This window comes from Clupea harengus, chromosome 14 (assembly GCF_900700415.2).
Source record: "Clupea harengus chromosome 14, Ch_v2.0.2, whole genome shotgun sequence".
In the NCBI taxonomy this organism is placed as follows: Eukaryota; Metazoa; Chordata; class Actinopteri; order Clupeiformes; family Clupeidae; genus Clupea; species Clupea harengus.
In genome coordinates, this window is record NC_045165.1 from 15,303,762 (window position 1) to 15,316,146 (window position 12,385).

Genomic DNA, 12,385 nt, shown 5'->3' on the forward strand with positions numbered 1-12,385 from the left:
TAGTATCAGCCCAGGGATGAGGATGAGGAGCAGAGAGAAGACGAGCGGGGAGGACTGCTACATTCAGGACAAGGGGCCCATTAGACAGTGATGAACATGGACAGACACACAAGCTTGCTGTTTATTTTCGGATATGACCTGGAGAGGGGAGAAGAGAAGAGGACCTGCGTCATTCAGGACAAAGGAACTATTAGATGGCCATTAGATCGCCCCACACTATGTAGAGAAACTTGCTCTTTAGTTTCTGATCTGGAAAGGAGAGGAGAGGAGAACGGCAGGGATAGAGAGGAGAGGAGAGGAGAGGGTAGAGAGGAGAGGAGAGGAGGGGAGGGGAGGGGGCAGAGAGGAGAAGAGAAGGACACAGGCAGGCCTCTGGCTCTGAGCCCTCCATCTCCCCAGGAGCGAGGCCAGTGAAAAACAGCTTGACCTTTCACAGAGGAGACTCAGGAATAGACGCGTATGGCAGGGGAAACTCAGTCCGCAGGCTTATTATATCCAATGCCGCCGCAACAAGAGAAAGCCATTTTCAGCTCAATGGGGAGAAGAGAGACAGAAGGTTAAATGCAGGACCTCCTATCGAGGCCACAGAAACAGGCAGTGCTTCAGAACGCCTCGCCACCACCTTCGTCTGTGTGAAATACAATCAGGTTGTGCAGAGTAAGCAAATAATGTAATATCTGTGTATTAAGTACGTAATATGAGCAGCGTATGTCGTATGGATCTATTTGTAGTATGTAGTACCGGTATGTATGTAAGTAGTATGTGTGTATAGTATGTATGTCCAGAAGTACTTTGTATGCACAGTTAAAGGACATTTGTCCCAAATGTCATGGTTTCCAAGTACCTGGCTTTGGGACCTTTTTTGTGTTCTCCTTGCTTATATAAGTGCACTGCAGTTCCCCCTTAGCTTGTGAACCATGGAGTGATGTGTGTGTGGTAAACTGTGAGGGTGTCAGCCATGCCAGTGAAAGCAGGCAGGTTTTACTCGTTTGCTATTGACCCTTTGAGGACGATCTGACTGATCTCCTGAACAAAATATCTCCCCCAATCCCGTCTTTCCTCACTATCATCTCAAATTCAAAGCAGATATATTGGCTTGGTTTCAGTGAGGGCATTATAATTGCAATATTTGTTTTATAATCATCTATTTAAAACCATGCTCCTGATGTTTGCTCTTATTTTGCCCACTGTTTTTGAACAATAGCCCCTTCTTCCCCACCCTACACTGTGCTACACTGTACTCTAATTTGGCCAATTTAGTCTTTTGTGGACTTTTGTGTCTACTTCAAGTTGGATCCTGTGACCGTTAACTGATATGTCATTTTGGCTGAAAGCCAAAAATACATTTTTATTTCATTAAAATCACGCCACAAAACATCAACAACCCTTTTAATATAACCCTTTTGTACACAGGATTTCAGCCGTTTACTGCCTATCACATGGGTGATTAGAATATAACCTGGTCTAAGAAACAAAAAAGTGAGTTATTCCCCTGGACACACTGAGGAACACATTCCACCATCAATCCCCATCATTCAGTCAGTTCTCTCTGGCCACTCTGCTGGTCTTTTGCACGTCACTGGTCCATGAAGAGGATTGTTTGTGCACCAGCAGTTACGGGCACACGCCCATCTGTCTGTGTTATATTCCCTTAAGGTTTTCACTCGGAGAGGACAGACCAAGATGGCGGAATGTGTAGAGGGTGATGCGGCTTGATTTGCCCTGAGCATTGAGCTGTGATGAAATCTGCTTTCTTAAGTCCAATCAGATGACTCACTCATAAAGCACTCCTCGGGACCCTTCATATAGAATTCCGATTTTTGCATGTGCATTAATTTGTGTCATTTCCATGTGTGGACTTTTTGTGTTCATATTTTTGTCCTTCCTTTAATCTTCAATATGTAAACTCCACTTGAGAGTTCTTGATATCCTCTACTGAGTACGTAATAGTTATCTTATTATTATTATTATTATTATTATTATTATTATTATATAATCACCCTTTTGTGTGGGTTAAGCACCCAGTGGCGAAGGCTCACATGCTTATAGAGTGTACAATTGTTCCAGAAAGAGAAACCATATTTTTTGTATTTTGATCAACTTGGCTTTCACATCATTCATTGCATTTTGTTCTCCTCCTCTTTCCCAGGATGGCGAGTGGCTGGAACCACCACCTCTGGCCGACCTGACCATCCCCACCTCCCGCGAGGAGCAGCTGGAGTACATGCGTTGGAAGTGCGAGCGTGATGAGATCGACCGCGAGCGCGTGGCCCGTCACCAGAATGCCAAGGGACAGTGGAGGAGAGCCTGGGATCTGGACAAGCCACAGCTTGTGTAAGCTGTCTGCCTTTTGTTTTGACTTCGTTTTTCTTTTGTTTCATATTTATATCTTGTTTGTTTGGTTTTGTTTCCTATTTGTTTGGTCTTTTTGTGGGTGTGGATGCATGCCAGCTTAACAAAACTGCTTTCTTTTGAATCGTCTGTTGCACGTTTGCGTGGTTGAACTTTCAGTTTGTAAGAAAATATATTCAGTTATTAAATATGAATGGACTCCTCTTGTTGTCTGCCTGCATTTAGTTACACCCTTAATGATGGTGATGATATAGATAGTGTCTTGCTTGCATTTCATTTCCTAATTACAATTCATCCCATAAGCCATACTAACATACATTCATCACATATGCCATGCTAACATACTCATTAAAAAAATCTCACACTTTTTTTTCAGCTGCCTTGATTGAAGCTGCTAACTTACTAACATTTTAACATTGCTGTTTTTTTTTTACATTTGTCGTCATGGGGATGTTGAAACTACTAGGTTGCATCGAGTGGTTTTCAGGCTACTGTCAGACTGTCCTTATTTGTTCTTTTGTCAGTGCAAAGGTAATGTGTACGTCGTTCCACAAGGAGCCACAATGAAACGGTTCAACTGACATTTTAAACTCAGACCAGATCTTGGGATTGGGCATCACAAGACAAAATTCAATCAAGTCATTTGACAGGAATAATACAAGGGACACTGAATGAAATGACACACAGACTTGCGTAAAACAGCGGTACATTTAAATTACATCATTTTGAATTTGTGCTAAATAAGTGAGGGTGTGGACATTTTTTTGAATTAATTTCTGTCACCTGTTATCAGTAGAGGCTGTTGGTAAGCAATAGAGTAGCATCACACTTTATGCAAGCTGCCTAAAAGATGAAAACTGTGTCTTAAACAGCGTAGCAGGTATGCCTGCCCTTGTACAAACATCCCAGATTATTACCACCATTAGATGTCTAGTGAGAGTAAAACTGTGCAATAGCCCCATTTCCGTGTCGTACTGATTAATCCTGATGAAATTTAAATCACCCCTTGCCAGTTACTTTCAGCATACCCCAGCATTTAAAGGCACATTTGCAGAGAAGCAGTTGATTTGAGTCCGCCGTTTGAATTAATTGTGATTAAATGTGCTTGTTTGTCATATTTCCCAAGGTCTCAGTTCTGCCATTAAAAACAGATGGCGACATCCTCCAGAGCATTTAGATCACATTGCCACCGATGGTAGCAGATAAAATAAGTATCTGAAATAGTTTGTGTAATAAATAGGCAGTGACCTTCCCGTAGTCAACCCATTCTCCATCAAACCCAGGAGGGTCAAGGGCACAGGGCTGGGGTCAAGGCGGGTCAAAGGGCACAGGGCTGGGGTCAAGGAGGGTCAAAGGGCACAGATGACCCCCAGCCCACGGCCTCCCATGCAAAGGTCTATGATTAAATAGTGTGTGGGAGAGGAGAGCTGTTTTGCCGTGCACAGATGGAGCGTGCATTGTGTGCGCGTTGCCGTGCTGCAATGGAACATGCAATCTGTGTGTGTGTGTGTGTGTGTGTGTTATGGCCAGTCACTGATCTGAGGGGGTGGGGGGGCCTTGGAGATCATTTTCTCCCTGAGTCCAAGCAAGCCACGGCAGGCCTGAGTGGACCACTGCACAAATGAACACAATCTGCCCCCCACATGAGTGATTTTAAAAGCCTTTGAAAAGAAGAAAAGCATGAGGGTAGAGAGAGAGAGAGACTATTTTTAGTGTGTGTTGGAATGCCTTGCCTTATTAGGCAGAGTTTGAGGACACACTAGAGAGAGAGAGAGAGAGAGAGAGGGCAGGGGAGGGAATGACTCTTAATTGAGGAGAGGATATCGGCCTTTGAGAACCTGGATCGCTGTTTTCACTCGGATGTGTTTATAAACACCTCTCAGACAGAAGGGGGCCACCATGCTGCTTCTGAATACTGCAAATAAGACCGTAAACACAGCAATTAAGTACCAGATGCTGCTGCAGAGTTACAAGGTTCAGAGTCATAACTAGAACACTACTGATGTGAAGGTCACAACCACTCCGTTCCCATTCATCCCAGTGGAAAATCAGTACTGGAGGTTGAGATCGCTGTGGTGGTGCTGCGGTCAGAAGTATGGGAACAGATTCTGAGATGAGGATATCTCACAGGATTATACTGAGTTGCTTACTCATCTCTATTAATAATTTATGTGTGGTTGGCAGATTCCATTCCCCAGCATGATGTGCAGAAAAGCTCAGTGATTCATGCATATTATCCTAAGTAGTTGTGGTCTCTCACAAGTCAATCCAATAACCATAACATTGCTCGTATCGTACTCGTCTAGTGAATCTACATGAGCAAGAGTTAATCATGTTCAGTCAGTTGTCGTAATTGATTTCTAATAAAGTATGGTGTGATGTCAGTTGACAGTTAAAAAAAATAGTAAAATAAACATCATAGCTTGCCTGAAGTTCTGTGGATGGCCCATATTGATGTCACGGATCTGTCAGTCTTGAGAATTGTACCCCAGCACTATGGACATAAACCCCTATTACATACATATACTTATCTTTAAGCACAATTGTAACATTTAAGTTGTGGTACATCGCTTTGGATAAAAGCGTTTGCTATATACCAGTCCTTTACTTTTGTCTTTACCCTTAAACTCATAATCACCTATACTAATGCAACTGTAATAATGTGGCACAAGTTAGTTTTCAAAATGTTTTTATGGCAATAACATTAGTCTTGGTTAGGGTTACAAGATATAGGCTGGCATTGGCAAACCAAGATAACTCAACCCTGTCCCAAAATCTTTAATCTTCAAGCAGTTCTCTACACAGGATTCAGTGCAGTATTAACAGTGCCCCATATGTGTTGTCCTCTTTTTCTCTGTCTAAACTGTAAGACAGTTGTCTTTTTTCACCACACGTTAGTATGACATATTTGTTACTTATGTTTACCGTAATAGATTTGTGTCCTCGGGCTCTTGATACTTTTCTATGGAAACCATAATGTATACCTATTTACCTATATATTATTTCATAATGTTTTCTATTTCTGTGTTCAAATGCTGTCGTCAGGTTTTCAGATAAACCACCAGGGGAAACCGAGCGGCCACACTCAAACAGAGGTGAGTATAACATAACCGGCAGTCAGGCATGCACACTCTGCTATAATATTTGTTAAATCTGGATGTTTATTCTGCATTCATTTCAGTGTGGTATTGCCATAATACTTTGGTAATGCTGTACATAAAAGGCTGTTAACATGCCTGTCTCTTTCATACAAGGAGTCAGGAATCTTTGGAACTCAGTCGGACAGGTTTACTGACACAGCTTGTCTTTTAACAACGAGTGTAACGTATTTTATTGGAACACATTCCTGCCACTTCTGATTTATTCGAAATAGTCATGCTCAGATTTTTTCTCTTAAAGAACATGACTTGATATTAATAACAGGACAGTAGTCCAACACCTTAACCACTTGTATCTGTCTCCCTTTAAACAGAAGCCAATTACAAAAATGTTTGACTTTTTGTAAAGTAACTCATTTTATCCACTTTTGATTTTTCTAGGAGGCAGAGCTCCCAGAAGAGGCCACTCAAAATCAGCCGGGGAATCACAAGGTGGGACAATCTCTCTTCCACTAAACCTTACCTCATCCTTAATGCGTGTCTTTGTTACCACAATACCTGGCCACTGGGATGCCTCACCATCTTGTCCTTTTCCTTGTCCTGCTCAGGTCATGGCAGAGGCCGAGACAGAAAGGGGAAGAATTCCTCAACGGTGGTGGGCAGCAAAGCCAAGGGCAAGGACCGTCTGACTGGAAGAGCTCGGAGGTGACGCTTCTGCCCTTTAAACTGTGAAGTTGTTGCAGTCATGCTATAATATGGTTCATAGGTGTGGTCGTTGATGCTGGTGAAAGCCAATCAAATACAGCCAATCAAATACACCCCTCCCTTCAGTGCTCCGGAAGCAATGTTGGAGCGTGATGATTGGCTAGAATAGTGTATTGCTCGGCCCAAGACACTTTGTGTCCCACATACACAAGACTGCACATGAGCACCAGTGTTTTTTTGAACACACACACTGGACAGACAGCTAGAGGAACACAAGGAGAATGTTGCTGAATTTGACAGTAAATGTGGATTATAATTAAGGACTACACCTTTAAGTATTGCAAAACTTTGGTCTGACCACTATCACTACTCGGAAGTCATCTCATAGAACTGCTAGCTTTTTATTTACTCTAATGCAGCCTTTTGATTGTGGATTTATTTTGTGCTGTTTTGCCCCTGTGTATGCAGCTCTCACGGAATGGCCTTGTCCTGAATCAAAACATGAAAGAGAGAGGCGGCTGTGGTATTTACGACCCTCCGCTTAAGTACTGCTCCCTTTGGACCGCTGTCAAATTGAGCGTAGCCACTCGATGGTCCCTCTCCCCTGAAAGTGTTACTAGACGTACAGGCGGCGCTGTGGTCCTCTTCTGAAACAGACATTTAGCAGGTCTTACTCTCAATGCACAAGAGGAAAGCAGGGCATCTTAAGCCTGTCCCATTCTTAGCTTTGATCTTCTGTTCTTTAGTCAGCCTGTGTTGCACAATCATGCCTAGGTTTTAGAATGGCAGAAAATCCTCGCCATCCTTAATTCATCTGAATGTGTAAGTCCTATGCCTCTGCTGTCGTGTTAGACTGCTACAACTGGAACAGCATAGGCAAAATGTGCTATGAGGTAATATACATGTGTAGTTGGTCCCAGCTGTCAGTGATTTGATCTCCTTACAGATTCTTGCAAGCATCAAATAATGGAATAACAGGTCCATCTGTTTTGTGTGCATGAGATGATCCTTTGACTTGAAAATGCAGTATTGCATTAACATCAAAGGAATGATGCCGAATAATGTTTGATAGATGAGTCTGTCACCTTCCTTTTTGTGTGATTTTCACTCTTCTGTTCTCCACAGACACACACCTCAGCTGTCTCACTTCACTCGTTACCTCAGAGCTGTCAGTCAATGTGTCAAACTTTCAGTGCTACCCAGTATATGATGTTGTTCCTCTGTCACAAGCCAATCAATACAAGTTTAATGCAGAAGTTTGCATCCACTGTTAAATTCAACACCAATGTCTTGATTCCTGCAATCGCTTCGGTGCCAAAACCACAGCAAATAAAATAAAATAAATAAAAAAATAACAACAACTACGTAAAGCTTATAATGTTTTCTTTTAATTGCAGATGGGACATAAAGGACAAGGATGAAGACAAACAGGCAAGTAGTTATATAATAATAATGAAATAATATAATAAAATAATATAATTAAATATAAATATATAAAGTCAATAATACTTGAGTAGTACATTGGAAGATATGTAATTTATAATTGTTCTCAAATATTTTTAAATATGTGCAGAGAGTAATTATAGATCATTCCTATTATTATACCTCTATGATTAGTGTTTCTAATACATTGCTAGTATGTCAAGAAATTACTGTATGTAAAGGACATCTGATCTTTCAATGGTCGTGGTACATGAAGTTGCGATGTATTGTCACCCCTGTCTGACCTCCAGTCCTTAGAGACAAGTCTAGAGGAGTTCCTAGAGGAGCTGGACGCCCTCTGTGACCCCGATAACCCCTCCACTGAGTCCGAGGCACCCCAGAACTCAGACGGGACAGCAGCCGGTGCCGCCACTGCTGCTGCTGATGACAACAGTGGCACGGAGACTGGGTTGGTTACCCTGGAAACAAAGCAGACAGACGCATCATCTGATGATGATGATGATGACACAGACAAACGGGGAAACGCGGAGACGGCCTCGCCCAAAGGAACCGAAAAGAAGGTCCGGTTCTCCCAGGAGCTAGTCCAGGGCGCCCACGTCCAGAGGAACCCCGACGTCGTTGTCGTGGAGACCAAGGGGAGCTTGTTGAAAGGGGCCTCCTTGCAGGTGAAGACAGACTTGTCTGAAGCAGAGCCAGACAGCACCGCAGACAAACCGCAGCTGTCACAGCCGCAGCAACATCAACAGCAACAGCAACAGCAACAGCAACAGCAACAGACACAGCAACAGCAACAGCAACAGCAACAGCAGCAGCAGCAGCAGCAGCAGCAGCAGCAGCAGCAGCAGACACAGCAGCAGGAAGAGGAGACTGACAGTAGGCACCAGGAGGACCAGGACACTCGTCATCTCAGCCCCACAAGCACAGAGGACTGCAGCCCTGCAGCACCACCACAAGAAGCACAGGAGGAGAAGGCAGACAACGAGAAGGAGCAAGTGAAGGAGACTGACAAGGTGAAGGAGACAGAAAAGGAGGAGGACAAACAACCAGATGGAGAAGCCCAGAAGCCTCCTCACTCCACGGCCTCTGAAACAACCAAGGCAGCTGAGAGCGTACCGACTGAAGAGACAAAGGGAGCGGCCTCCACTACGCTAGATCACTCCCCAGACCAGCAGGCCCTTGAGCAGCAGGCCCCAGAGCAGCAGGCCCAAGAGCAGCAGGCCCAAGAGCAGCAGGCTCCAGACCAGCAGGCTCCAGACCAGCAGGCCCCAGAGCAGCAGGCCCCAGACCAGCAGGCCCAAGACCAGCAGGCCCAAGAGCAGCAGGCCCCAGACCAGCAGGCCCAAGAGCAGCCGGCCCCAGACCAGCAGGCTCCAGAGCAGCAGGCCCAAGACCAGCAGGCTCCAGAGCAGCAGGCCCAAGAGCAGCAGGCTCCAGAGCAGCAGGCCCAAGAGCAGACTGCCCAGACCAAGACGAGCACAAGCAGAGTCACAGGTGAGATTGCATCACAGACACATTACATTTCATTGTAGCATTGAAGCAGTGAGGTCGCAAGAAAGCAGTCTAGTGTATCTAAGATATTCACGTACTGCTGCTATGTGACAATCCTGCGTTTTGCTCTGGATAACATAGACAACTGATGTTAGGAGCCTGATGTAAAAGCATTACATATGTGACCTATTTATTTCTGACAGAATAAGAGCCTGAAAAGAGTCCTCCTGTTTCAGCACGGTCATCCCAGTCTGTTTTCAGTTTTTGAACCTCTTGTGTGAACTCCACAATGCTTTCTTTAGATTAGGTAAAGCTCCTTCTGAATAGGAGTTTACTGGCAATAACACACCCACTGGGCTCACAGTCTTTCTTTCTGCTTCTTCTCAGCATTGGTTTGGCTTGGTTTATACCTAGTCAGTATTTCTTATGGTTTGCTAATACAGAACTTAATGTATTATTCTTGATGGTTAGAGTATCTTGACGGTGAAGGGATACATTACCTATACCATTACAACATCGCCATGCACAGTGTTCAATGAGTTATAATATACATCTTATGGAGGGTCCTTTAGAGATGTCCAAACATCCAGCAGGCAGACTCTTATGGATAAACTGAAGGAGGTTAAGTTATGGCCGTTTATGTATGTCATCCCACGCAGAGGAGCTGATTGACTCCAGCCTGTCTGTGCTCAGTATAGACGCAGGGGACGCACATCCTGACCATGTTACCAGCACAGAGAAGGTAAGAGATTTATACTGGTGTATACTGTAGGTATGTATGGTTGTATGTATGAACGGATGGAAGGATGGATAGAAGGATGGATAAATGGACAGATGGTCAGTGGACTTAAAGGTGTAGTCAGCGATTCTAATCCCATACGTTTTTTGCCAGATTCAGTGAATTGCTCCACACGGTCCTCTAGCTGTCTGTTCAGTGTATGAAAAAAACATCGGTGTTTGTACCTAGCCATACACAATCCCAGCCAATCAACACAGTGCTTCAGCAGCACGGAAGGGAGGGGTGTAATTTCAACAACTGTTCATGAAACCGAATCGTGAACTGCATCTTTAACTAGATCCACATCATGTTAAAGATATGCATGTCAAGTGAAATCCTCTGCACCAATACTCTAGGTATTTGAATTGCTCACCTGCAAATTACTTTGGTGAAGTGGGATCTGCCGTAAAGATAAATATGCAATCATGGATTGATAGACGAAAGAAAGGAATAATCAATGATGAGGAGCTGTTATATGATGGGCCCTGTGTGCCGGGGAGAGCTCTATCGGCAGCCTACATTTAGCAGCTGGAAGTGAAAAGGACTGCAAAGCGAGTTGGCCTTGTTCATTTGCATTGCAAATCCTCTCCTGGCCAGGCCTTTCAGTGCGAGCTCAGAAGTGGTTTGACAAAAGCTGTTAGAGGGAAAAAAAAAAAAAGGGGAAAGATGGGTGATGCATTACTGTCCTGTTATGTAAGGGACGTGGTTTGAAGAAGAAGAAAAAAAAAGCATTTGTTTTTCTCACTTCCTGTTTTGTGTCTTTGTCTGCATTGCAGGCACGGGAGGATGGGAAAGTGGTCTAAGAGGCACAGATTCCAGTCTGGAGTCAGAGAAGTTTAAATGAGATGGAAAAACAAAAACTGAAACCAAAAGACGGTTTAAAAAGAATGCCTTTTTTTCTGAACTGTTGATTCCTAATTCTTAGAAACTTTGAGAGATGTCAAACGCTTACATAATGCTAAAAAAAACCTCAATAGCACTATGAATGTGTTTTGTGGACAATTTTGTTGTCTGAAGCTGTTTATATAAACCACCTGATCACTGTTGGATGAAGGTTATGAATGTTCGCTTAGATGGTAAACAGTATGTTAGACTGTAGGAAATGTTCAAATCCGAAGTCCTTTTAGGTTTTTCGACCTGCTTAAAATTATGTTGTTTACAAGCACTTTATTTTTTATCAAATATTTGAACAGACCACAGGGGTTTTGTGGTTGAACATGACTAGTAAACCTATGTAGGGATGATTGTCTGATTTGCTTGAACTTGAAGTTTTTTTTTAATGGTACAGCCCTAACACTTGTTCTTATTAGTGCAATTGAGCTTATTTGTATATACCATTACAGGGCTCCAATGTTGATCTGTTTTTTCCTCAGTCCACTTTATGATATCTAGGACTGCTTTCAGAAAGGTTTTTATTGAAAAACTCAGCTTACATGGGTATTTCCAGAAGAAGTCACAAGACTCGAAAGTTATTCTATGACTTGGGGACTTTTAATTTGTATCCTATGGCCTTATATGTGTTTTTGTCGGACTTACTAAAGTTCAAGCACTGCTGTTCAGTCAGTTCACCTAAGCAGTGTTGTAATGTTTTAAAAAAGTTCAGTTTCAGGTGAATTTTATTTTTCTTTCGAAAAGATTTTCACATCTGAACATTGCTCTTCAGTGGCTTTCAGATACCAGATTATTTGTTCTCCGTTAGTTCAAAAACTGCATGGTACTGATCTCTTTTGAAATTGTGTCTATTCATGCCTTAACAGTGGTATACAGTAGGAGGCCATGTGAGATATAGGCATTGTATGCCAGCCGCTCAGTATTTAAGACTTAAACATATGTTTGCACTCAAGAAATAAGCTATTAACTTTTTGGTAATAGTCACTCAATGTTTACAGTTAGCTTTGAAAAGTAGACATGGGCTCCCCTAGATCCAGTTCAGCTTGGGTTTGTATTCCATGTAAGCTATGTTTTCAAGGTATCCTTATTTAATTCAAAGCAAAATTATCGTAAAAGAGTAATTTATTTTGTTTAGAATAAAAAAAGCAATTTAGAACATCAAGCAAATTATATTGTCACTTTTACCATGGACTCTGTTTGAATATCTGTGCAAAGTGAGTATTAAAGAGTTGAAGTTTGCCTTTGACTTATTCTTTCCCTGTTGTTCATCCCAGGCAGTAATTTGTGGGCTGCCAGGCTCTTCAAAAGTTATCCATGTTAATCGACATATTGTTCAATCTGCAATAAATGAAAGAAATTAAGCTATACTCAAGAATATGGTGTGTATGTGTGATCACATCCCTGTGTAATATTGTTTGGTTGTTCTTTTGTGCATGGCAGCCAAACACATCTCCCGTTTGGCAATAAAACATTTCTCCAACTTGAGCTATGACACACCTCCCCAGTGATGAGTCTGAGTGTCCATCCTTTTCCATGCGTAATCATCATCTTGTTGAAAGGGGAAAAAAAAGTTATATAATCCTGTCAGGCATTTCAGTAACAAATTTCAGTTTACAGATTAGAGAGCCAA

The 12,385-nt window shown here is 42.7% G+C and overlaps 1 protein-coding gene across 7 annotated transcripts in view; it reads left to right on the forward strand.

Moving 5' to 3' along the window:
- ccdc9b (coiled-coil domain containing 9B) overlaps positions 1-12,122 on the forward strand; it is a 34,049-nt gene extending 21,927 nt beyond the window's left edge. For all 7 annotated transcript variants that reach the window (XM_031580002.2, XM_031580003.2, XM_031580004.2 and 4 more), the window contains exons 7-14: positions 2,150-2,334; positions 5,398-5,447; positions 5,892-5,942; positions 6,059-6,155; positions 7,553-7,586; positions 7,889-9,089; positions 9,746-9,828; positions 10,641-12,122. In XM_031580002.2, coding sequence (XP_031435862.1) covers positions 2,150-2,334; positions 5,398-5,447; positions 5,892-5,942; positions 6,059-6,155; positions 7,553-7,586; positions 7,889-9,089; positions 9,746-9,828; positions 10,641-10,667 — 1,728 coding nt within the window. In that variant the 3' untranslated portion in view covers positions 10,668-12,122. The remainder of the gene's footprint in view (positions 1-2,149; positions 2,335-5,397; positions 5,448-5,891; positions 5,943-6,058; positions 6,156-7,552; positions 7,587-7,888; positions 9,090-9,745; positions 9,829-10,640) is intronic.
- Positions 12,123-12,385: the final 263 nt, after the last annotated feature.